This window comes from Anas platyrhynchos, chromosome 4 (assembly GCF_047663525.1).
Source record: "Anas platyrhynchos isolate ZD024472 breed Pekin duck chromosome 4, IASCAAS_PekinDuck_T2T, whole genome shotgun sequence".
NCBI lineage: Eukaryota > Metazoa > Chordata > Aves > Anseriformes > Anatidae > Anas > Anas platyrhynchos.
Window position 1 is genome coordinate 11016769 of NC_092590.1, and position 27120 is coordinate 11043888.

Consider the following 27120-nt stretch of genomic DNA (forward strand, 5'->3'; position numbering starts at 1 on the left):
TGCAAATAGTCTTAGGTCACAGGATTATGAGATCTGCAGAATAACTACTCATGTCACTAGCTCTTTTACGTGACTATTTGCATGTGATTATTAGTTTTATTAGTTATTAGTTTTTCACTCTTTATCCAAGCCTGCTTTGTCTCTTGCTCTTCAGCAGATTCGTAGCTACATAGAGACTGTACGTACCAATATGTCTTCAGAATGGGAGAAGTATAACAACACACTGATCACATCAAAGGGTGCCAAAACAGCTGTTTTAAAGCACAGTTGCTCTGTTCCCTAAAGAAAGTTTGCATGGCTTGACAAAGAAATAGTTGCTACAGGCTTTTGTCAAGACTTGCTTCTTTACAGAAATTATGCCACAAGCAAAGACGTTCGCAAACACGCTTGTCTCATTCCTAGCCATACCTGCAACTTGGCATTTTATGAACTAATAATGGAAAGCAGGGATGAGCTATTTGAGTCTGACTGAAAACAGGCATTAAAATACGATTAAGACAGACAGGGTCAAGATAATCCTAGACTGAAGACAAAGGGATGCATCCCATAAAATATCCCTCTGATTTCTAGCAATGCAATTAAAAATCAACACTTTTTTTTTTTTTTTTTAAAAGCTTAAAAGAACAGGAAGAGATGCTAAAGCCAAGTTTGTTCTGTTAACATTGTAGCACCTAATGAAATGATAAGATATCAGGGAAGCAAAAGGATTGAGAGACAGCAGGCAAAAATAATTCCAGAACATGAGCAGATGGCACAAGAACCTTACAAAGGAAATCTCAGTTTTAAAGCTTAGACAACAACGTTATGAATGGAGTTACAATTGCAAGCTGAGCGTCCAGAACTAGCACAAGATACAGGAATGCTAATTTGCTCTGGTTAGGAAAAGAAAATACTACCTGTAGCTGTGCTTTAGTTGCCATTTTTGTAAAATTCACGTGTGGTAAATGCCCTGTGCTAATTCAAAAACACGAAGCACTCTAGAATGAGTCTCTAATGTTAAAAAAAAAAAAAAAAAGTAGTTTATAGCTATTAAAAATAAAGTAGTCACTACTTGAAAAAGAGGGCAATTAGTAGACTGAGAATAGTGAGCTGTTTAGAATCAAATAAACAATTTATATGCCCTTTGCTCATAAAATGCTAAGAATTAGAAAATATTAGGGTGTTCACAGATAATTAAACACAACTAAACCAAATACACTGTAATCATCCTTATGGGGATAGCTAGTGCAACTTGAAAGAGTGTGAGTCATTAAAAGCAGTAAAGGAATCTTCAAAGTCCCCACCTGCAACTTTGTTTCATAGCATGCTAAGCAGGGAAAGATTAGAGAAACAATAAAACAGAAGGTAGAAGTGCTGTTTCAAAGACTGAAACACTTCCTTCTCATGCTTCCAGTATTCTTTTTTATTTTTGCCCAATTTGTTTCCATAACTACAGGCAAAGCAATCTGGGGCTCTAGGATGCAATCTCATACTTCTCATCTCTCAATAAAACCAATACAGTGTTTATCTTCTTTGTAAGTAACATGGAATTGAGTTTTTGCACGTAAATCCTGAAAACAGTATTTGATAATCTGTGCATACAATTCACTGTCAGGGCAACCTGAGTTTGCTTCTTTAACAGGTCAGTAGAGAACTGCATTTACTCAGCATATGATCCACCTGATGCTGCGATACGTGGAAGTAAGCGCTTTTCTCGGGCTTACATTTGACACAGACTGTCGTACTGAACACATAATATGGTTTGCAGGTAGTATTTTCAGAGCAGTTCACAACCGTGCTACAGCTGTACCTATGGCTCTTAAAACAAATCTGGCCAGGCAGGCCAACTACCTGTCTCACCACGCACGTGCTCCTGAGTTTTCTTCTTAAAACTCTATCTTTTTGCTTGTTTGTTTGTTTAATTCAGACTTTAATTCAGTGGTTGCCACAGCTGGTGGGCAGACTCACTGGCCACAGCAGAACTACAGGACCACATAGCCATGGGTACTGGGTGCCTACAGAAAGGTCCTTTACAGAGACCACCAGGTACATGGACCGAAGGTGAGGATTTGGAAAATCCCCAGCACTCCTCCCTGACGTGGTGGTGGGACAGAGCAGTGGTCTGCAGCCAGAATCAGGAGCTGGGATTGTTTCTCACTTCTGACACCACTTCAGTAGATCCTGCGAGCATTGCATCAGTTTGTTAGTTCGTGTGAGGTGAGAAGATGGCATTTAGCAGAGTAGAGAGCAGCTAGTGAATCCTCCTAGTTGACACTGATCTATAGAACTGCTTTATTGATTGCATCAGAATAAGCTATCTTACTAGATGGGATAATTCATTTACTCAATGTTTTTAACAGTTCAACTGTTATCTTGGAGATTTATCTTTAGTTTATCTAGGGAAGATTTGCTAGGAGCTTGGCCACTGAAGCAAAATTGATGCAGCATCTCTATACAGCTCTTTGGGACTGGTCTGTCTTGTGCTACCAAATATACTGGATGCTTATTAGTCTTAATGCAGAGGATTGTGGCAGCTTATAGGTGGGAAAATCTATTTGCTCCAAAAAATTTAACAAATACAGAAAATATGGAGTTAATTCTATAAAATTCAGAAAAAATGTGACACACAGACATCAAGCAAAAAAGTTCCTGAAAACCATATGAAATAAAGGAGCTAGAAAGTTGTTATTTGGTGAAGAAGGCAGAAGTACTGTAAACAAGTATTCCTGGATAGTACTAGGAAAAGAGGAGAGAAAAAGAATGCAAGAACAAGAGAAAGAAATGAGACATATACAGCAGTGATATTTGGAGGCAGAAAAGTAACACTAGGAGCTGAGAGCTCTGGAGAGATGGCGCAGAAAACACACAAGCTATACCAGAAGAGATGGCAAAGTAGATTAAAAAATTTATAAAGGTCAAAAAAAAAAAAATTAAACCTAAGGACCTTCCTCAAAAGCAGAAGAGTTTGGAAGACACAGGTTTGGAAAGTGATCACAGGATTTATCACAGGAACTGATAAGTTACAATGGTAAGTAGCTAATACAGAAGCTATTTCTTCCTAAGATAAAAGACTACAAATTAGGAAATGGGCATGATCGAAGAAACAATGTGATTAGCTAACTACATTTGCAATCTGTGCCATTTCAAGTTGGGAGAACAGCCTCTATTCAGCTTTCTACATTTCTCCCCATTTTCTCAGAAATTCCAATTTAGAAAAACCTGGAACTATGTGAATGCTATAAAATGTGCCTTGGCATATTACCACACTTGCGTGCAGAAGCAAGCTAGGTACTAAAATAGCAGTACATTTGTACAAGTACTGTAGAACAGTGTTTTCTTAGCCTCAGTGGTCAAGGATTTCTCACTTAAGCTACCGTCTTGCATTTTTGTCCCAGGCCCTAAACACCTCCACTTAATGTGATAAAGAACATCCACTTACAGTTTGTAGGCACAGAACACTGTTGGACATAAACATAAATTATTCCCCATTTATATTAGATGAAAGTAACATAGTTTTGTATACATTTCTCACGGAGAAAAATGAACTGTTTAGCGTATTTACTCCAAATTTCAACAAAAGAATGCCTGGGACAAATCAGTATTATAGGGTCACTTGATACTAAATGAAAAAGAGGACTTAATGTAACCATCTAGTTTACTTCTACAAATCTGTATTGCTTTCAGACACAAGTAAATTCTAAATGTTGACTTTAAATCTTTATGTGATTTGCTATATGGATTTGCCTCAGGAAGACAGTATTTTTGGAACATGACTTTACTGAAATGGAAAATTGTATATGTGAATGGAGTTACTTGATCTTTTTAAATAACTTAGTGTTAGTTTCCACAACATAAACCTACAGTTTAACGTTTATCTTTTTTTTCCCCCTCTTTTGATGGGGTTGTTCTCCTGGTAGACATAAAGCAAGTTTTTGGTGTTGTTTACCATTCTCATTGCTATAGTTCATCAGCATGCCACAAAAGACAGTCAAGAGCTTCTCACTGGCTGGATCTGTCTTATTGCACAGTGACCTTATATGGTCTACTACAATATGTGCACCACCTGCATGGTCAACTGCGTTCCTGCCCTCATCTGTAAAACAAAGAGTTACATTAAAAAAAAATGAAACCAAAACCCACCATAGAGTCCCAAACATGACAGTAATTATACAAAGCAAGTTCTTTAAACAGTGAAATAATTTCTCCAGTGCTGTCGAATTCATCTGTAGAGATGCTCAAGGGCCAGCTTTTAGTGCAACAGAGCTAGGAAAGTGAAAACATCTACAACAAAATGGATTAACCACTTGGCACTAATACCTTTGTAAAGAAGTTTAGTCTGAGGCAGAGCCCCTGAAGCTGATAAATAATATTCTGATTCACATTGGATTACGCAGAGGAAGGCGCTGAGCATTTTGCAATGCCTAGTCCATACATCCTTATGGCTTTATGGGTCAGGTAAATTGCTCTTACTGTTATGCAGATTGAGAAATCAAAATATAGAGAATATTTGGGCGTACACCATGAGCAATGGGAAATGGGGAAAAAAACGGACAAAGCAGACCAGAGGTACTAGTTCTCAGTGACAAACTGTGTTCATGCACTCAGTCTGCCACACAGAATGTTCTTCGTACTTCTATACCTGGAATTTAATACCATGATCAGATCCTTTTTGTACGGTTAAAAGAAAAATTCACTTTGCATCAGCAACAGACTACAGTGTTCTGAGGTTTCATAAATAACACACCATAATCTCTGTATGGAACTCTGTACAACAAATCCAATTTGATTTATCAGTGTATGAATAAAGGAAAAATTGGCCTTTATTACAGTAATCAACAATACCGCTTCCTTTCCCAGCAGGCAGTCAGCAATAGACAACAGTCAATAACCTTAATTGCACGGCTTCCAAAAGGAGAGCTTTCCAAGTGAGTTACAATTGGAACCAACTCAAAAATCTGGATGAAAACAAGATCTTAAGTGGAAAAAAAAAATATCACTAAAGGCAAAGTTAGAGGGGAAAAAACAAACAAACAAACAACAAAAACCAACACCCTCCCCTCCATTTCTTAACGGCCCAACAACAGATCTCCTCTTTCCTTTGGTATTCAGCACTCTTATCATGCTCTTCTCTCCCCATCATGCTTGGGGGTTGAGATACTGAGGTTTCCTAATTCTACAACACATTCAGTATGAAAACCAAGGTTACCCTCATTTATGATACAATCTTCCACTAAGAAGCGTTCCAGAGCTCTGTAAAAATAAGTTTCTAAATCTTCCAATTCTCGTCAATACATATACCTCTTACACCCCTTGAGTTAGGGAGAGAGAGATAACTATAGTGTGTATAAAGGGGTATATGCAGGGACTTCAGATAATTTGCTGAGTGGAGCTGGAAGGGAAATTCTTGGTGGATCTTAACTATTATATTACCACAGTCACAAGCATTTTGCTGAACAACCGTGAAATTAGACAAGCAGAAGAGGCAAAATGTCATTGCCATGACTGTCTCCACCTCTGACCTGCTCAGGACATTAGAGGAATGTGATTCACTCCAGGTATGTATATTTCAGTTTGAGAAATTAGACACTGGAATCTATTTATGGCCAAACAAATTGGAACTTCGATCTTTAAGGTCCCTTCCAACCCAAGCTATTCTATGATTCTATTAAATTCAAGGTAAGAACTTCTGTGTCAAGGATGGAGTGTGGAAAAGGGAGAAACATGAAAAAAATAAACCTCTCTCATCCTTGATGCAGTGATAAACTTAGGCATAATGCTAAAATGAAATAAAACTCTACAGCATAATATAGTAAGACAATACAATTGTTCAGATTAAGCACTTATGTTTATCAGATCAGTAGAGAAAAAATAAACTTTCCTTTAATACTCCAGCGTACTGTTTTATGTTTCTTTATGTAGACCTTTTTTTTTCATTACGAGAGTTCTACAATTACACAATTTTATATTTGACTCACTTCTTTTGTGAGTCAAAACAAAAGAGAATCACCGATTCTGGATTAAATAGACTCTTATTATTATAATGGAATTAAAGTCAACAAACTAAAACCATGATAAAATTAAGCTTGAGATAAGAATCAGGTGTTGAGCTAGTTTCCATGTCTTGGTATGGAACTGCATATAAAATATGTAAACAACAAATAATGCAAAGGGTTTGGAAACAAAGGTTATAAATAAATAAATAAATAAAAACACACAAAAAAAGAACAGTTACAAGCCAAGTTCCTTACCTGGGTGGAAATTGGCACAACTCCACTGAAAATAATTGTGTGGTAATACCTTAGAACAACTGAAGATCTGAACTCACACATCCTTCTACTTCCATTCTCTCTCTGGTTTGTCAAAGAAGGTGTAGATCAAGAACTGCTATGTTTTAAGTACATGGTACTCTCTCACTTCTGGCGTATGACACTTTTACCCACAAAATATTTTTATTAGGTAGATAATCAGCTTCTACTGTACCAACAGCAAAACTAGGGAGGAAAGATTCAGCAACAAATCTCACTCCAAGAAACAGTCTGTTTGTATAGAGTACTCAAAAATTAGGATAAAATGAACTTCAGGATTCCTCCCAGGTAGGTGGCAGGATGTAAGTGCCAGTCTTTGACAGGACTGCATAAGCTGATAGATTAAAGTAGGAGAGAGACCTTTTTTGAGTTTGTTGCTGTACCTCTTTCCCATGTTAGAGCTCACCCTGTGTAGTTGCTTTTTTGCCCAAGGCAGCTGGGTGAAGAGCAGACCTGGGCTGGCACTATAATTAGGACCTCCTGGTGCTGCCTTCATGTGCCCAAGAGGATTAACTCAGCTCGTTAGTGCAGGGCCCCAAAGAATCCTGCACCAGGTGTAGGAGGAAGGTTCTGAAGGTCCTGACCACCCACTCCACGCTCAGGCTACGACACCCCATTGCATCCCCAAGCAAAAAGTGTATTTCTGATTCAGAGTGCTACACGCACTTATTACGGACTCGCTTCTCCCTGCTCTGTCGCTAAGAAACAGATTTTGCACACAAGAATACTCACCGAGTTCCAAATCATTTACAGTCAAAACAAGACCACAGCATGTTGCTGTGTCTTGTTCTCAGTCCAACTATTACCTTGCAGTTCAGCAGCTCTATGAACAACCACACTTAAAGTGCTTCCAGCCTCCCAGAAGCTGTGTTGAAGTTGTTTTTTTTTTTTCCTGTGACCTTTTAAAATAAACATTTGCTATTCCTATGAGATCAACGTTTGAACAGTTAATAAGCATTCACATTTCTGCTTAAAAATGTTTCTCTACAGCTCACAAAGGGCAATGCTGTTGTATTATTTTTTTTAAGTACGCATGATGCCATTTAAAGATGCCAGAATGACAACAAGCCAGGCGACCAGAGGGATGTTTTTTCCTACAAAGAAATGTATAGTGAGATTTATTATTGAATAAGTTATTATTTCCCCAGTGTTATTTAGTCCAACCCTATCTCTAAGAATTAATAGTCTTTTTTTTTCTCATCCTTAGTTGCTCAGTTTTATGCAAAAATGGGTTTTAGTACGGATTATCAAATGACTGTGATTGCTCACATGCACACTCTTGTCAAATTTTGCCACAGCCCAGTTACAAGTGATCTAAGGGATGCCCCAGCCAAAGAGCAAATTATTTTTAATGTGTCACTAGGGGAATCTTTAAAACTCAGCCATAGGGGCAGGAGAAAGAGTCTTGCCCACCTGTTCCTCTTGAATATCACCCAGGAAGATGTGGCAGCCTAAAGCCTATTTTTCTAAAGAATCTCAACCTTTCCTCACTGGTGTTTGGTTTCTTCAGGACCCATGCTTGGCTCTCCTCCAGGCTGGGACTGTTTGTCAGTGGGGTACCTGATATAAATTAGGGCCTTTAGGAGTTCTCCCTTCATTTACTGCAAAAAAAAATACTACAAACTTTTCCAAGGTGAGAGGAGCTGGTGCAGCCATTTCTTCAATCTGCTCATGTCTTTGTTTGCACACTGCAAAGTATGTTTATCTTCTGTGCCCACCCTCTGCTCATGCGATTTGTCTGTTCTTCATTCAAGTATATGTTTTTGCTCCAAGAATGAAAGACCCTTAAGAAAAATATGAAGAGATGTTGCCATACAGATACGGTATGATCAATATGCGTAACTAAAATAAAACGTTATGTTAGAAATTGTTTTCCTATGCATTACCATGCTTTCAGGTATCTGACAGAGCTGCAGCAATTCAGATGCAGTTTGAGAGTCTGAACTTGTACTCCCAGAACTATAATGTCATGAATTTTGAATAGCTTCAATTTGCTTTTCCCAAGATGTGTTTGCATCATTTTCCCTTGAGCTTTCTTCCCTGGTTTACTAAACCTTAAAACTAACTACTGGATACTAAAAGATAACAGGAAAAAAAAAAACAAAAAACACACCATAAACAAACCTACAGCTTAAAACATGAAAACATGTAAACCATGAGCTATATACAGCTAATTAGTTATTTCTAAAATACACACACCGGTACTTTGATGTTTGTCACTACTCTGAGGCAATTATTTCTGTAAATACAGTGACATCAGGCAAAGGCCTCTGCCATAATACAGACAGACATCAGAAAATATTTTTGCAAATAGCTCATCTAAATGCTCTTTTATCTAAACCCTAAATAGCTTGCTGCTTTTGTATTGGCCTATTTTAATATTAAATTTATTAAATTAAGTAAAAGCACAGAAAATTATGTTTGGTGTCGTTATGTACTGAAAGGTTGTGTGAAAGCTTGTTCATTTTTTTCCTCACAAAATAAGGTAAGATATGAGTACTCCATATTACCTTTGCCTCTTACACCTTTACATCATGAATGGCCACAGTGCCATTACTTTCCAAACAGTTATTTCCCAATCTTTGTTACCATATCTCCATTCTGAAATCCAAAATTTATGATTCACAATAGTATTTCAAATATAATGGCATTTCTCTTATATTGTTTTGCAGACTCGAAACACAGAAAATAGATTTAACTTTTTAAAAGTACCAAAAATCACAAATTAGCAAGCTATTATAATATTCACTGTAAATGTAGGCTTCAAAAATACACCTATATCTCAGATAATCAGCTAGAAAACTATTTGACAGCATTTCTTAAAAATCATCTTTTGGGCTTTAAATTTTAGGATTTGTTTTCTGAAATGTTTTGGTTTCGTCTTGCAACTGGAAACCTGAATCCTCTCTTCTCCAGTTCATGTGCTCCAAAAGTTTATTGGCATAAATAGTTGCACTGGGTTAAGCGGTGCAACTTGGTGAGGGAAAGCACCATGTGTTAGATAAAGGTCCCTGATCTGCATAAACCAAGCTCCCTGGAGAGTAGCTTTGGGGTGACACGGAAAATATTACTTTTATTTTAAGCATTAATTTTAAAATTATTTTCCTCTGCAATTGGGTGTAATGATCAAATTATTTAAATTTTATACTGCTATTTGCACTGAAGTGCTTCACCTTTATTGCATTTGGTTCCAATCTTTGTGACCAAAATATTGCTTAGACTGGACCAGTATTTTATGGAGAATATATATTTTATATATATATATATATACATATATTTTTTTTTTTTTTAAGATAAATTAATTTGCAGTAGCCCAAGGAAGGGGAAAAAAAGAGTTCTACATGCTCTATTTTTTAATTTCTTCTTCTACTTTTTTTTTTTTTATTATTTTATTTTTTAATTAGGGCCTATTTGTGTGTCTTTTCTTACTGTACATCTGTTCCTGGTGCTTAGTCTTTCACCTGAAGTCATAATCTTCTGTGACATCAAACTAGCAGCTGCAGAGGAAGTTATGATGTGACACTCAGAATATTGTGACTACATATGGGGAAAAAGCAGCAGGAGTAGAACTCCAAAGGAAGAGAGGTCCTGCTTCCATGCTCTTGCTCTTTTTTCCTTTTCAATAAGAAAATAGAAGAAATTATCAGAACAAAACTGTTAAATTTTAGGGGCAAAGCCTTACCTAATGCAAACCCCATTTTCTACGTAGATGTTAGGAAAAAAACATTATCACTTGTGTTAACTAGGATAGTTAACAAAGGCCCTAACTCCAGCTTCACTGAGGGTATTGTCTCAGAATTGATTGCTAAAATAGCTTAAGAGTAAACTAGAAATGCAAACAGAAAGCTGTCTTTTAATATCGTGTCTTCAAGGACTGAAAATAGCATTGGTCTTTCTGGGTATAACTGTTTCCAGCATATTTGCTGGGTAATGAAAACTGAAGCAGCAGTATACAGGCCTGGAGGCTGCTACCTGACACACAGCTTTGAAAACCTGGTTCAGTTTGGGCAATGCACTGACAGATGATGGATGAAAAATCTACTAAAAATGAACTGCCAGGTGCTCAATAGCACTTACTCAACTAGTTTATTCCAGCAAATAAGTTTTTAAAATTTTGTATCCATATGGAGATCTAGCAGTACTTTTAGAAGACTCCTTATAATACGTTAAATGAATGGACCATAGGATATCAATACTAACAAGCCTTCAGCTTTCCTGTGGAATATCACAGGATTTCTTTTGTCTACAGGGTCAGGAGTGTGGCTGAGCGTTTGAAGGGACAGGTAAATGTGCCAATAACACAATGTCCCTAATGTTCCACTGGTGCAACGACCAAATGCAAGCCAGTTCAAATCCTTGATTTAATTAAAAAAAAAAAAAAAAAAAAAAAAAAGCTTGATTTTCATATTCCTCTTCTGTCAGATAGATACAAGAAAAATCATGTGTTTCTGATTTCAGACAAAAGAATGGTGATGAATTTATTGTTCAAGACTTTTCAATACTTCTCTTCCAGTCAAATTCTGCTAGTGAGCCTGAGATTTTGATGTAACAGAAGAAACAATTTTTTTTCAGCAACAAGACATAAAATACTACTAGTCACAGTATTGGCAAGCAATTTGTCCTGAGTCCCAATGAGATTTTGAGGTGTAGTAATTTCTACGAGTAAATTCTATTAAAAAAAAAGACAGAAAGAAACCAAACAGTATGAAAAAGTTCTAGTAGATATGCAAAAGACAGACAAAAGCCCTGAGTGCTGAATGCAGCACTTCCCTCTGCCTTCCTTTCCACATGTACAGCTTACAGCAGATTCCTCAGCTGATTTTATAACTCTGTGCAACTTCAGAGTCATTTCATTGCAGCCAAACAATTTTTTCTAGGATTATGAGAACATAAGTCAGAACTGAAGCCAACCTATGCTTTTTGTTTCATACAGCATGAAATAAATCATGGAATCCAATTATACAATAACGCATCAGGCAGTTTTTCTACACCGGTAGGTAGGGATTTATAGCATCTCATGATATTAACAGAATAAATCTGCATGCATCAATTAATTTAGATTTTTTACTCCAGGGCCTTGGATGCAATGATGTCTCTCAGCTTCATTTGCCCAAGAACAAGGGTGTTCTTGGTCGCAGGCTGGTGCAAGGCAGAGGCCTTCTGCTGGGTGCTGCTGAAAGGAGCTTGGCAAGGTGCTTGGTCTGGCATTGTGCAAGGAGCAGTACTGAGAGCTGAAGCTTGAAGGAGCTCTGGTTCTCCCACAAAGCAGCTAGAGAAGCAGGCTCAGAAAGCGTGTGGCCCACGGGGATTTGGAATAGGTTGGGAGAAGCCCAAGAGGCAAAAAGCGAAACCAAACAAAAAAATCCCACACCACAAAGCGTATTTGCAGATCCTACTAAGCCCTGGGAAGTAAGAGAATTACTCAGAGAAGTAACAAGTGGAAACTGGGAAAGGCTGGGAGGGAGTCTTGGGTGTGAGGCCAGTGTGATCCTTGCCCCACAGCACGAAGCCCCAGGGAGCAGCTTCTGGCCTTCTGAAGCAGCTTCAAGAAGCAGCGTGTGGGCTGGTGACTGTCTGAGGACTGCCTGCACGAGGAGCTTACCAGCGGGAGATGCTTGTGTCTCAAGGGATGAGACTTGGGAAAGGCCATTACAGTTTTGGTTTAGGAAATCATTTACCTCCTTAGCAGAAGGCAGCCCCCTGATTTGACTTGAGGGCAAGCAGCAACGCGCTACGACCGCGGAACAGCCCGCACTAAGAGGCCAGGTGTCAAGGTGTCTTTGACAAATCAGCCGGACACTGTCTCAGGGAACTGAATCTTTTTCAGAGACGTGAATGCTGCTGTAGACAGGCCAATTAAGGCACCCACCCTGATTCCTCAGGCCATTCGGCTGGCTGGACAGCTATGCAGATGGTCAGCAGTCTCAGTACCAAGGGGGCTCAAAGACCAACTTTCTATTGGTCTTTCTACTTTCTTTCTTTCTACTTACTGAATTAAAACACGATGTTAAAAGGAGAAGAATGACGTTTGTAAGCTTAGCAAAAACAAGCAAACAAACTCTTACTTCCCAATTACAAATACACAACACTTAGCAAAGATGCTAATACATCCTTTCTTCTGTTTCCCATGGTAATTCAGCTGATGTTTTCTACTATTGCTAATTTAGTGACAGTTGATATTTCTGGTCAAATAATGCCTACTTTTCTAACATAGAATAAACTAGACTCTTTGGCCATATCTAGACACTCAACTAATAAACTGTTTTCTGCAGTACTTGCTATGGAAACACCTTCTATCCTTTTTTTTTTGGTGCCTCTGAGCTTGTTGGAGTATGAGTAATAGACAAACTTCACAGTTGGTGAATAAACTGCTGGAGGGAGGTAAAGGTAAGGAATTGGAAAAAATCTACTGTATTTTTTTTTTCCCATGTGGACTGTTGTTGTATTTTGGCTTAACTCGTGAGAATTTTGTTACTTGTTTTAGTAGGGTCAAATACTGAATAAATATAGAACATAAATTTGGAAAGAGTAATAGTCTGAGAATGAGAATTCATGTTTTTCTTATCACCTCTCAAACAGCTCTTTCCAATGGTCTAGGAAGATTCTCTCATTCTGATTCCATTTTGGCCAGCCATAAGATATGTAAATCAGAATGATATTGTTTAATGGCTTCCTAAGAACATTCATGATTAATCACTGATAAGTACCAAATATTACTGTGAAAATAGGTGTTGGCATGCATATGGTATACTTAGTTTTTAGCTGATGCAACGCTTGTACTGCTGAGGCTTGGAAAAAATATTGCATTATTGTGTACTCTGAACTTAAAAATGGTGTAGTTTTCCAAGACTCAGACATGCCTTACAGAGGACAGATCTAGAGGCAACACAGTATTGCTGTGCAATGAAAAGCAGAGTTTTAAATCTCTGTAAGCTGCTCTAAACAATCAGTTTTCAAGCAACGAGTTAAAGCCTCTGGTCTTAATTTCATGACCAGCAAAGTAGCTGGTATTTGCATTTGGTAGGATCTAGTACAAAGAAAAGTGAAAGATTTGTGCTATGATGCTGCCTGGCTGCATGAATCAGGGTGACCTTCATAAAATGATTAGCCAGTACTGTGCCACTATCAACACCAGTTGTGTTCTAGGATTCTGCTGTTTTTCCATATGGTACGGAGAAAGGTTATGCCATTTTCTGAAGAAAAATGAATTTGATTTGTTTCCAGTATGTTTAATTGTTAAGTGACTGGTTTTCAGCTGCTTTGGATCCTGAAATTATTTTTGTCTCCTGAAAGATATATGTAACCCTATAATTAAGTAGTTTCTTATTTTTTGCACATAGTCTTCCTTCTGAAAGAGCTCTGTACATCCTTATAAGATGGGCAGCTGAGTATACAGAATTTATTGTACATATAAGTTCTTTTTAACTCAGGTGGTATAATGTTCATGGTTTGGTGTTAACGGTGAGACCAAGACAGATATGGATCTATGTGAAAGGCCATACAGGTGAAATACATCAAGGAGTCTTGCCATCAATACAGTAAGACCGGGTAGATAACAAAGAAATGTATGGCTTGGGAAATGAGAAAAGGATCCAGTAAATTTCCTGCAGAAAAGGAAGATAAGCAGCTGTCAGCTTTACAGAACAAGTTGGCATTTTTAGTTTCTTTCCAATTCCATAGCTGTTTATATCATGAAGTATGATTGGTGAGAACATGAACTCATGCTGGAGGTTTCATGGAGAAACAAAGGTCTGAATGGGCACAAACAGTAATTGCTCTGAGATTCCCTGAAGAGGTCTCTAAGCTCTACCATTAATATGAATTTTTTGGAAGGGCAGAATGGGAAATTTTCCATTTCCCTTTTAAGGTATATGGAGAGCTTATTTCACTTTGAAAGCTTTCAGAATATTTGAATGCTTTGAACAGCAAGGAGGAGTTATTGCATAGTGGGTAAGAGCTTAATCCAGTGTCAGCTGAAGTCAGTCTGAATGTCTCCCTTTGGTCTGCATGAATCAGGCTCTAAATATCTCAGCTTTTTACCTCCTCTTATAATTATTGCTTTTATAGTATGATTACAGTAGCTTCTACAGTGTGCTTAACGTTGAATAAGAACACAGGAAAATGGTTCGTCCACCAGTAAATTCAGAACTGAAGCGTGTAGTAACTATCTGTGGAAAGATCACTGAGATTGAGATAGCACGCGTATCACAAACTTAATAATAAAATATTGTGGGGTTATCATCTGCAAAGGAAATAATGCTGTTTTAATGTAGCATGAACATTCTTGACTAGAATGCATCTGGTTGGCCTGATTTATCATCTACAAAAACCGCACTGGTGTGTGGTATATAAAAGTAGGCTACAGAGCCAGGCTTTTGTTTCTCCTGTGGATATTGCAAGAAGGCAATCCTAATTCCCAAACTGTGGGCTGTCTCCCTTTCCCCAAGCACTCAACCTGCCACACAAGTCAAGTCAACAGAGTTTTCCTAGATTTGTGGGAAAGAAGCCAGCAGAGCTGATGCGTGTTTTAGCCATCAGGCTGCTCACAAAGTGATCACAAGCTGCAATTGGGAAATGCTGTTCTTTATCTTAATATCCTAACCGCCAGAGCTGATGGTAGCAAATCACTTTTAGGCTTTATCTGCAGCTGAATTAACCATTATGCTCTGAGTTACGACGCTGCTTTTTGTAGCAAGAACCATGCTATGTTAAACAACCTTTCCCAAACAATAAGGATGAGGTCTGAACGCTGCATGTGGAACCGAGATGCAGGGGGAACTCAGAAGACTTTTGGAGGTATGCCCTATGAATCTGTAACACCTGTACACCTGTAACAGCCCCAAATGAACAAACTTATTGAAGAAGCAGCACTAGTGAAAATGGCGTGGGGTTTTGGAAAGGAGAAAAGTAGAAAGGTAGCTATGATTTATTTCATGGGGAAAGAGTGGCAAACTGACTAGAAAGCTGGGTCTTATGGGCTGACTGGACATTATCTAAGAATTCAGCTTTGCTTGTATGCAAAAAAAAGTAACTGGTGGTTAGAAGGAATGAGTGGGCTAGGCTCTTTGCACCTAGTAATGTAGTTCAGGCATAATTCTGTTCCTGAGCAACACTATGGAATCCGCTGTCTGGGGATACAGAAGTACAAGTGCCTGCGTTCGGTACATCATGTAGATAAAGTGTGAGAGAAAGCAGGATGGAGAACAGAGAGATCACATCTCTGTTTCTTTGCTTGGAACTTTCTGTTATGACTGAAATTTGGGGGACGAGGTGTATGTGGCATTATTAGATAAAGCAGGCAGAGCACTTACAGGCTGTACAGGAACACACAGTGATGTATCTGTTCTTAAATCGTAGGACAGCACTGAACAGTTTGCATACTGTGATTGTTCCTGACTTAAAATCTTTCTGGCTGCCTCAATTGTTTCTTTTATCTCTGCATATAGGAGAAAGGCTGGGAGACTAGACGCCTCACCAGTACTAACAAAGCTTCCTTCTACTCTGCTTTGTAATTATGTTTTCCCGTATTCTTGGTGTTCAGAGGCTCACATAAAGCAGATCTCTTCACAACATTAATGGCTTAAAAAGTGCGCTCTCAAGACTGCTTGGAATAAATGTGACCTATTTTCCCTCTTTAACTGTTTACAAAATGCATTTAATTACCTGTGTTTTCTTCCCTGCTCAAACAGTTTATTCAGTATAATTTTAGGGGGCTAACACTGTCCACACATACCTCAGATTTAACGGAGAAGAGAATCTGTCAATAAGTCAACAGGTTTCCATTTCACATTTTCTGTGAGGAGGTGCATCTATTCAGTAAGGTCTCTGGTCAGCATGTGCCTAATTCCCCTTTTTCTTTGTGGAAGCATACTAAACCTCTTCTAGCACTAGGATTTAGCAGTGAATTACCTTTTCTGCAGCAGGAACATTGCAGGAGTTGTCCCTTATGTGGTTATGTGGAAGTGGCCTTGCCTTCATGAAGAAACTCAGGCATCTGTGAACTCTGAGAAACCAGTGCCATTTCCATTTTATCAAGAGAAAAGTATCAGGGAATTGTCCTTCTCTGGAAGGGCACTTTTTTGGGTCCCCATAGGAAAAATAGCCCACAGCTTCCATCCTGCTCTGTGCACACTTTCCTCTAAAATAAAGACCTGATTAGCTCCTTTTCACAAAAAGTGTCACTGAACAAAATGACATGCTTGCTTGGATGAAATACAAGATAACTGGGGCCTTCAATACACAGGAATGCTCCTATGAGCTATTCTATGTGGGCTTGATTTCAGAATTTCAGCCTAACACTGATTTAGGACCTAAGGGCCTTCTTCATTACTGCACGCATTGTAGAAGTTGTAGGGCGGTAGACATGAAAAATCAGTCGTGTATATTGTAGAATAGAGTTCCTGAAGTATTCCACGTTTCTATGAGAGCCCTATTTATCAGAGGGGTAACACATGCTTTTGACTCAGTTGAGAAGAAAAAGCCTATCTGTACATAACAATGTCTGTGATTAGAAATACTGTCCTCTACACCTCGTCTTTGTTATCCTTTAAAGCTCTTTGTTATGGAAAAATCATTTCAATATAAGTAAATAAGTCATAAATGAGAATAAACTCAATTTTATAATAATAAACACATTGAAAGTATTCATCTTCTATCAGATCCCAGGATAGGTTAACTACAGAATCATTACTCTTTAAGATAACAAACAAAACAAAGCAAAATGGGGTGGATGTAATAAATAAGCACTGCAAATAGCCTCTTCCACTTAAATCTAGGATGCTAGTCTTGATTTTTGTGATGTCTTATTACACTTTAATCATTGTTCTCATTTAAATACACAGGGAAGGTAGCAACTGTCCTCCTGCAGGAGCACAGCAACACATGGCATACAGAACACATCACTGTGCACTGTAGATTTTAACAGCATCTGTTTTGTTCCATGGAAGAGCATAACGAGGCTTTCACAAGTACAGCAAAGAGCATCACAGGTACAGCTTTCCCCTACTGTGTAAATCCTGCACTGTAAAAGCCAGCATCAGCAGTCCCCAATACCTGTTTCTTCGAAACCAGTATTCACGTGGCTTTATTGTATTTCATGAAACATGTGGGTTGAACAGGAATGGTATGAAGAGTTATGTAGGTTTTACTAATATGAAATAAACCAGTGCCACCTGGGACTGAGGTTTACATCATATATGACCCTGAAATAAAATTTAGTAAGTAAATTGTTAGGGAAAGCTCAACAGCTTCGTCTTGAAGTTTCCATAGGGAAGCAGGTGTTCAGTTGATTGGTCACCTTAAATAAAACCCTAAATGAAAGAATTAAACATTATCATCCTCAAGCAGTAGCTGTCTGTAAATGGAAATGCCAGCATAAAAAATCTGATTAACATCCCTGAGGTCAAAGACAAAGTAATTTAAAACAACATAAAATGCAAATTTCCAAACTAGCTTGAAAAATGTATTAAGGAACAGCCTACTAAAAATTTATTTTTTAAAACAGACAGTAATTCACAATAGTAAAAACTTTTAGTAAAGGCAAAATATACCCCAAAGAAAATCTCATGCCATATGAAATAAGACACTAAGTCTGAAGATACTAAAGTCCTTATGCAATTTCAGTTCATTTCCCATCTGCAGACATCCATAGGCTTCTAATTGCTTCATATGAATATAAAGACATGGAGTCACAGGTGCATTTAAATTTGCTAATGCCTGACACTGCAATATTTATTGTGGCCAAAAAAAACCCTAAAAAGTAACCAACCCGAAATCTGGACTATCAAAAATATCAGTATGTAATCTTGGTGCAATTGATTGGCCACTTCAGAATTTTTAGAATCAGCAACATAGTTTAGGCATCCCTCTCACCCACATATGTATCTCTGCACATCTTTGAGTCTGGTTAAGATATAAATACTCCCTTCTAATTACTCCCCTTTGACTCTATTAGAGAATAATTAGCCATTCAGGACACTGTATATGTAGCACCTTGTCTTTAAAAAAAAATAGTTCATTATGTTTAAAAAAAGACAAAACAAACCACTGAAGCCCACAAATCTCTTCTAATATTATGTCCAATTGTACTACGATATTTTAACAGGTTTTTTTGTTCTTTCTGTCACAAAAGCATAATGCAAGTGTGATGCACAAGTGTCCATGCAATCAGAATAGCTGCGTGTGGCAAATAAAAGTCAAGAAAAGTGGAAAATAACTCCCAGTACACAATGTACAAATACCAAAACATTCCCTTCCCTCCTACAAGTGTGTCTACAAAAGATGGCATATTTCAACACTTACGGCTATCGTAGCATATATTGCCCAGGGCACGTCCTGTTTGAAGCAATACTTCCTGGTCTTTGCAGTTTAACAGCTGCACCAAAGGAGGGATCAACCCAGCATCCACACATGGGTTCCGCATAAATTCTGCAAAAAAAGGAAAAGCCTGTTAAAGAAAGCCTGCTATTTTCAGTTTCCTCCATTCTAGTTACACTGGCATTGCAACTGGGCCTTTTGTAAGAATAAACGTATGCATGGACAAACAATGTAAGTTTGCATGCAGGTTTTTAGAGAACAAGCCCAAGGTCAGGATTTGGGCTTATGTTCTTCCCATTACTTGTTAATTTAGAAGGAATTAAGAGTATTTAATTGACTTCCGTGGAAACTAATTTAACAGAGATCAGACTGAGCATGTTTTCAGAATCGTAAAAAATGCTGAAAAGAACAAGCGAATTCACAATCTTTTTCTCCACTTGAACAAACATAAATTAAACTACTGAATTACACAAGAGATGACTTAAAACTGGTACTCATACTCCCCAAATAAGCAGCACTTTTTAACCTTCTCTTTCCATAATTAGAACTCCTAAAAAGCTTTTGCTTTAGAAAAAAAATAAAATAGAAGTAAACAAAGCCAAGTAACGGGGTCTTTATTTGGAAGGTAAGGAACAAGAAGTACGAGAGGGATTATGTGAGCCCTGTGCCTTTCCACAGTCTAACTGATCCCCACCATGGGAGGAAAGTTAGAGGTCCCATCCACTGGGAAACTCTCTACCTTTCTGTCCTTTTTTCCTGCTATGTCCCTTGGTGATAGGGAACCAAAGTATTTCTCTTACATCTCTGCAAGTCATAGGGAGAGAATTATCCTGGTGCCAGAGAGATGAAGCACTGTTCTCCAGGAGGATCTGTAGTTAGGCACTGCGCTGTTCATCTCACAAAGGAAGTTTACAGGGGCATCCACCGAGACACCAGTAGTATGAACTTGATAGTTTACTACGGGGCACCATCAGAGATCAGATTTTGTTTTTGTTTTTGTTTTTGTTTTTAACTCTTGGTCTGTGAGAGGAAATGGTAACTTGTTCTAGAGGTAGAGGTCTCAGTCTGTGCTGTTGTATGTTTGGGGTCTTGCTCATGTGGTGAGAAAGGGTAAGAAACCTTTTTTCCACACACCCTCTTATGTGGAGCGAACAGAAGCTTTCAGCCTCCCATTCAGCAAAAAAAAAAAAATTAAAAAAATTAGGCAATATGCTGAGCAAGCCTGTATTTATCAAGGTCATGTAAGGATAAGAAGTAAAAGAAGTGGTGCCATACATAGCAAAACTGATGTGTTAGACAGCAACAAAAATGTGGTAACTGTAACTATATTTGCACAGAAGAAATAGCAGAAAAGGAAAGTAACCAATAACAGAGACATTCAGAAGGTTTCCACTAACCTGGAGGGGAAATGAAGCAGATCCTTTGAAGAAAACACTGAAGAATCACTTAAAAAGTTAGGAGAAGCACTGAAGGACAGAGTACCATAAACGACTGGAGGACAAGATTTCAACAGAGACATTTAATTGTGTTGTGGTATTATAGACTGCAAAGATGTTTTTCTCATTCCTAAATCTAGCAAAGAAGAAGAGACTGAAGACCTCAGAAGAGGATTTAAAAGGTGAGGAGAGAAACTCCAGGTAGCAAATGCATCTGAGCCTTCAGTAGGCCCATAGCTGGAAGAGAAATGGCTGTAGCTGGTGAGACTAGAGTGACTCAAGTGTTTTTTGTCTGTTTGGATTTTTAAGATACAAGAGACTAACATATAGTATTAGGAGAAGGAAGAGTCATGTGAGCTGGAGAGGTGAAATTGAGTAAGGGCACAAAGTGATGAAAAGGAAGAAATGAAATATGATAAAGAAATGAAATATCTGGTAAAGTCCGGATTCAGAGCCAGAGGCATTACTCCCAGCTCTGCCAGAGCTGCATGGCAAGACCACAGGGAAATAATTTCAGTTGCCTGTGTTTAATGCCTACTATCTGTATGATGTCAATAATGCAAATTTCTAAAAAGTGCCCTGAAGCTTGTTGAAAAAAGATGCAATATAAACATGAAACAGTTGCATTCTTATGTAAGAGGATAAAGAAAATCATAGAATTCAAACGAGGTGTTCCCTACTATGCTGCTTAAGCAACTATTTCAACAGAGATAGAACCCAAAGAGGAACACCCAGCTCATCTCAGTCCTGAAAGTGGTAGGCACCTTGAAACACTTCTGAATACTTTCACATTAACCTTAGCTGCCAGAGGTTCTAGTTGTGCCTACTAATTAACTCCAAGAAAAAGACAAAAGCTATTTTGCATGATGAACCAGGTAAAATGCCAGCTGTTCTGAAGAGCGTGCTCATAACAGCAATTTAAAACCTGGCAGGGAGAAGGGAAAAATTAAAAACTATTCAGAGGTTTCATTTATTAATTCAGAGTGAAAGATACTGGCTAAAATGCTCTATAGAGAATCTTTCAGGAAACAATGCATCGTAATCAGTGAAACTACTGTGAACATTGCTTTTATTCCTAGCTCCTACTTTAGAAGAGAGGATTAAAAGAACTTGAGGATGCACAGTCAACTGGAATAGTCTAAATATACTTATGCATTTATTAAGTATGGAAGAACATGTGACAGGGCTGCACGAATCTCCATCATTCTGAAACATTCCTAAGTTTAAATTTCCGTGTTTACATTTTTACAGGTTATTTATCTAAAACCTTATAAACTAACAAAGCGTATCTTCTTATCTTGGTAATGCTTCTGAACATTCGTGTATGTATATATATATATCATTGACTCAAAATCAGAGAAATGGTGGAAGAGGTTACAGAGAGGCTATCAGTAGGAAGCTGTAGTATTGTGATTCCGTGGAAAAGGTGGGAAAGGAATGTGGAAACAATCAGCAGTAATGTAGGCCCTTCTCTGAAGAGACACCAGCATGAGAATTTACACAGGGAGACAGATTCAGCTGCCAGTACTGCTTGTGCACAGCAGGTAAGGGGCATCCTTCTTTTCTCTGCCTGGCCCCCAGGGAAGGAAAGTACGAAACGCTATCAGTGCTTCTTTGGCTGGTAGAGCAGCAAGTCAAGGAGTGAGGAAAGTCAGCCACAAACCTCCTCTGCCCTCCTTGCAGGGTTTGCCCATATCTCCTGCCTGCAAAAATTAGGCCATTCTTGTGTGCTTAAGGTATGCAGGGTACTGGGTGAGCTCTAAGATAATTATTTCTAAAGAAAAAATAAGCAGTTTTAGATTATCTTCCACATTATATGACTGCATGCTTATAATACATATGAAAATGGACCACTGATTCTCATTTGGGATCTTGTGCTCTTATTCTAACACTTCCAGTGCTCTTCAGGTGGGAATTACTGTTTTTGGTGTGGTGTCAATGGCCACATAATTATAATAATATTATCACCAATCTCAGACCAAAGCAACTATCTGCTACCCCTTAACCACATTTGTACATACATCTGTTATAACTATGTGTGACATAGTAATGTAATGATGCACACCTTTTTTTTTCCATATGCATTTCTTAAAGCTAATGGCATGCTACTTCTGTCCGATAATATACACTAGTGATTGTCTTGACAACTAAATAGCATCAAAGTCAGGACTGAAAACATTCCAGCAGCCAAATGCTGTTTTAATTGTACTGAAAAGTAGAGAAATAAAATTTGACACAACAAAAACAAAAAGAGTGAAAAGGAGAGATATGAAAAAGATGTCTAATCTACAAAATGAAAACATAAATGAAGTAAAACATACTGACAAGTGAGGTGAAAAACTGAAGATGTTCCAGCAGAAAAGTTCTTGTAGAAAACCTCACCATTTCTGGCTACTTCTGCTATGATGTTAGCTACTTTTGCTGTGCAGGAAGATTGTGGCGTCAACAGACTCGCGAACACCTGAAGCACTCCGCTTTTCTGGATTTTTTCGCTCGTCTCCGTATCTGAAAAACACATCACACAAAAATGACTTGTGCATCAGCTTGTATGGGGGAAGGAAAGAAGAAAGAAAGGAAAGGTAAATCTTCTCAAAGGTAATACTCAAAGTGATTGTTTTCCCATATAAGAAGCAGACAGCTACTTCGTGTTTGTTTCACATGATGTGCTCATACATCTTTACAATTTGCCATTCAGAATCAATCAATCTTTACAGGGTGGCTGTGTGTTAAATAAATAAATATGCACACATACTCGTGCATACATAGAGCAACTACTGTAGAGACTGGCAGAAAGACTAAAGGCTATGGAGTGATACGCAGCAGCCTAAAGTACTGTGTAAAAAATCCAGGAACGGTGCTCTGAAGTGACTAGTTGTGGCAAACATTCAAAGAATGATGGGGAAATCCTAACACCTGAGGGCAGAGTATAATGCAGCACAGGAGTCAGAAACTGGAGAAGGGGGAGAGCTAAAGAGATTCTAGTCTAGACTCCTCTTATGCTCAGCTTGCTTATCTTCTATGTTACTCTGCTAACCTACAGTAGCTCCAGTATAGCCCCAGTAGAAAGAAAGGGAAAAATAAGAGTCCTTGTAATAGAGATCGAAGATTTCAGGACAGAGCTTTTCCTCTTTCTGCCTGTTACACTGCAGGAATTGTGCAGCTGCTCCGTAATAAGGCCCCACCCAGCACTGCTGGCCTAATGCTCTGTACAACCCGAAAATGAACACTGAACGTGAGCATGAACTGCAATTAAACAAAGGTACTAGATGCTAAATGTATTTCGCTAATGCTTTCCAATAACAGCATGTTTGAGCTGAATACAAGTGTGATATGCATAAAACATGCACAAAACCCCTCACACCACTTAAAATAAAAGCTTTAAGGTAAGTGCAAGTTAAAATAAAATTAAAAAAAACAATGCTAGAGCTTGCCAGTAACAGCAAGAAACCGATGCAGACTCTTCCTGTAGCTGGCTGTCAGGCATTTCAGCGTTGAGAAGGCTGACCTCACAGCACTGCTTTCTGCAGCTTCTCAAAAGCACCCTTACTGTGGTGCTCTCAGGAGCTAACAAGACAGTCAGACTGGGCAGCAACAGCAGTAATCAATGGGTCTGCTTTTATACAGAACCTTTCAAATCAGGGAGTAAAGTGAGGGACGGATGCTCTTAAACAGCAAAGCAGGGGCCTTAAACTAATCCAATAGTTTGTTTGTTGTTTGTTTTTTTGGTCTTTTTTTTTTTTTTCCAATAAAACATTCTGTGCTTTCCCCCTAGACAAGTAAATCCTTTTTTCTTTTGTTTTGTTTTGTGCACCACAACCAGGTAATCTTCTAGAGTAGCAATTTGCAACCATTTTTTAGCTGAGCTTCACCTGTGAATAGCTAACAACATCTCACTGGGCACACTGCCTCCTCTTTCCTCACCCTCCTCCTCTCCTCCCCTTGCCTACTCTCGGGGCTGCAGTTGCCTTTTGGACTCGTGGCAGCTCCAAGCCGACCCGTGCCCCAAGCGCTGGGGACAGCTGCCCGAGCTGACCCTGAGCAGCAGCCCCACAAGCCTGGTAGAGGTCACTCCCGTTGGCTTTGTGGCTCACATATGGTGTGTACACGCTTCACTGGCCGGGAGCCAGTGAGGTCTAGGTGACAAAACAGGGATTCGAGGGAGAAAACAACTAGTCTGGATTGCAGTCGTGTGTTTCTGTATTTCTCGTGTTATCTTAGGAGGCCAGTCTTTGGCTGCGACTACTCATCTGCAATACAGTGATGACATCTGATTACAAACAGATTAGGTATGAAATGAAGATTAATTTCGATATAAGCATAATGAACATGCTAATTATTATTAAGCTGTTTGCAGCCCAATTAATTGTGATTTTTTACATTCCTTCAGAACTTCTCTCTGAAGATGCAACGTAAAGGAGCTTTCTACTTATTCACAAGCTTTTGCAAGTTCTGACTTACAGCACATACTTTGTACGTATGTAAGGATGAAAGAGAAGTTTGAATCCAGAAAAAATCATGACAGGACCAGAGACTGGTCCAGACTTTTCTTAGGTGTCTACTAAAGAAGAGATTCTCCTCTCTTAAGTTCAAAAACAAGAGCACAGAATTCAACACTGGACATGCAGGTATTTGTGAACCTGTAGGATGTTAACCAGAATTAGTAGGCAGGAGACATGAATGCATTTTTTCCTGCCATGCTGCTAAGATATACAGTATCCAGTCTTATTTTTATGATCTGTAGTTTGATGGACTTATTACTGTGCAAAGAATAAATCACATAAACAGGACAAAATATATCCTGCAAGCAGTGGGAAAATAAAATTAAACGCTTCTCCAGGCCAGTTTTATGTAGCAGATATGCTCTGATTTATTTTACTGTGATAAGCAAGTGAGTATCAATAGAAACACTGTGCTTAATACACCTGTTGGAAACTGGGATCTCAGCTAGCTGATATCACACGGATGAAAACGGAACATTGACTTTTTTAATCTTAAGCACCACAGGAGCCACACCAGCATATATTTTCGCCTTCAAAAAAAACAGCATCCCACTGGTTCTTGTTACCCAGGCTGAGCACCACCAACAAAATTTTGGTAGTTACGAAAGAGGGAAAACTGATGAATTTGCCAGCAGCGAGCATACATCTCCCATCATTGGCAAGGGACACCCTTACCTCTGCTCTACCCCGAGTGAGTTAAATGCCAGGGGGTGCTCCAGCTTGTCTACTCCAGGTCTCCCTAAACCCTGCACTTCCTCTGCAGAACATTAGAAATGGTTTCAGCACAGGCAACCCTCAATTATTCCCTTCGCTTGTTCTCTTCATAGGCTGGAGAAGTCCTGTTCGTGTGTGTATGCAAGAAAGAGGGAGTCTTTGCTAAGGATGTGTACCTGCTGCATACTACTTTTATTCTTTTATTACTTTTATTTTAATTCAACTGTCATCTTTTGATTGTTTCGATGTATTGTCAATTGCAGTTGAGGCATGCAAACCAAATGTGCCTATAGGAGCAAGAAAGATCTGGACAAAACTTCCACCATGTAATCTCCTCATGCTTTCTATAACGGAGAAAACAGGAATTATAGTCAACGTTAATCATGTGTTAGCAAGTTGCCTTATGCTCACCATTTTAATCCCTTTAGCATAACCACATTAAATTTCACATCCGTTCAATCTGTGCCTTAAGGAAACCTGGCAATCAAGGCAGCCAGATATCAGGGTGCCACACCCCAAAACCATTTTGCTCTAAGTGCATGCCCAGATTTCAGATGCTTTCTTTTAAAGCCCGATTTTGAGCCTGCGCGCGCTAACCCCCCCATAGAGAACCGACTGCCCTTATCATGAAGGAAAGAAACTGCAGGACTGTGATAACGCTGCTTCAGAAACAGCCCCTTTGCACACAATACAATACGGTGCTGTGCCACGGCAGCACAAATGAGGGAGGGGAAAGCCCTAAGGTCAAACCTGCAGCTTTAGATGTCTCTTTATATCACCAGATATCAAGATGAAGAATATGTTAGATCACATAGTTCCAAAATCTTATTAATGTCATAGCAGGGTGATTAAAATGTCAATATCCTCGCTTTTTCATGGTTTTTGCTGTGCCTGAAGTCAGAATAATAACGGGTGTGGGCAGGCAATTCTTTAATGCCATAGATCAGAGCTGGAGAGCTCAGCACCGGGGCTATCAGACTGCTTAATTAAGTGGCAGAAATCATTACAGGAAAAAATCCAATGAGTGTCTCAAATTAAATTGTCTCTCCCCTCTCAGCTCTATTTCCTGTTAGATTTTACTCCTCTCTATCTCACTCTTTTCTCATCTCTGCATCATTTCCTCCATCTTCAAGTGAAAGAGAAGGCAGGGAGTGGAAAGGGAAGGGAAAGGCATAGCTGTCAGAATTGCCACTACTTGCTAGCAGAAGAAAAATACTGGTGCACAGTTCCTGCTCTCTTTGAGCAAGGAGCTTAAGTTACACTATTAGATATTTTGTTGGTGCAAGCAATTTCTTATTCCAGAAGAAAAAAGAGTTTAAAATAATCCAATATTAGCAAAGGCTAGCACTGCAATAATTCCCTTGTTGTGGAGCTTTACATGAGAAATGAGGCACACCACAGAATTGTAAATAAGCAGCTCCACGAGCGCCCTCTTTATTAAGCCAACCATGTTAGTCTTTTGAAAAATGTATGTATTTCTAGCTGCAAAGATGTTTTATAAACCTCCAGAAACCACTGCAGAAAATTACCTTGGCTTTACAACGTCCCTCCCACATGTACTCATCAGAAAGAGGAGGATGAACACATGAATAAATAATGATGAACCACGTATATCATGAAAGGAACCTTCCATCTGTTCCCTCAAAAGACAGAAGGGAAGAGAACGAAGGGAGCAAGGGATATCTTTCTAACTGGCGCATTCTCTTATCTACCACAGCAAAAAAAAAGTTCATGTACCGAGTAAGTACTGATGCTCGCATCGCATACCCTACACTGCCTCTCGCAAGAAGCACTGTCTGTCTCTCTGCATCCTACTGCTGTTTTTTTTCCAAACCACAAAATGGAGATTTTAGTCTGACTGAAAGAACACAA

General features: G+C 38.8%; 1 protein-coding gene across 8 annotated transcripts in view; it reads right to left on the reverse strand.

The window, feature by feature from the left end:
• RAP1GDS1 (Rap1 GTPase-GDP dissociation stimulator 1) overlaps positions 1-27120 on the reverse strand; it is a 94943-nt gene that overhangs the window by 22420 nt on the left and 45403 nt on the right. For 3 of the 8 annotated variants that reach the window (XM_038178944.2, XM_038178942.2, XM_038178943.2), the window contains exons 3-5: positions 22418-22540; positions 18585-18710; positions 3926-4072 (exon numbers count right to left, since the gene is read on the reverse strand). In XM_038178944.2, coding sequence (XP_038034872.1) covers positions 3926-4072; positions 18585-18710; positions 22418-22540 — 396 coding nt within the window. Of the gene's footprint in view, positions 1-3925; positions 4073-6227; positions 6324-18584; positions 18711-22356; positions 22541-27120 lie in introns of those variants that run through there. The other 5 variants (XM_013104079.5, XM_013104080.5, XM_038178945.2 and 2 more) reach the window with 5 other exon arrangements.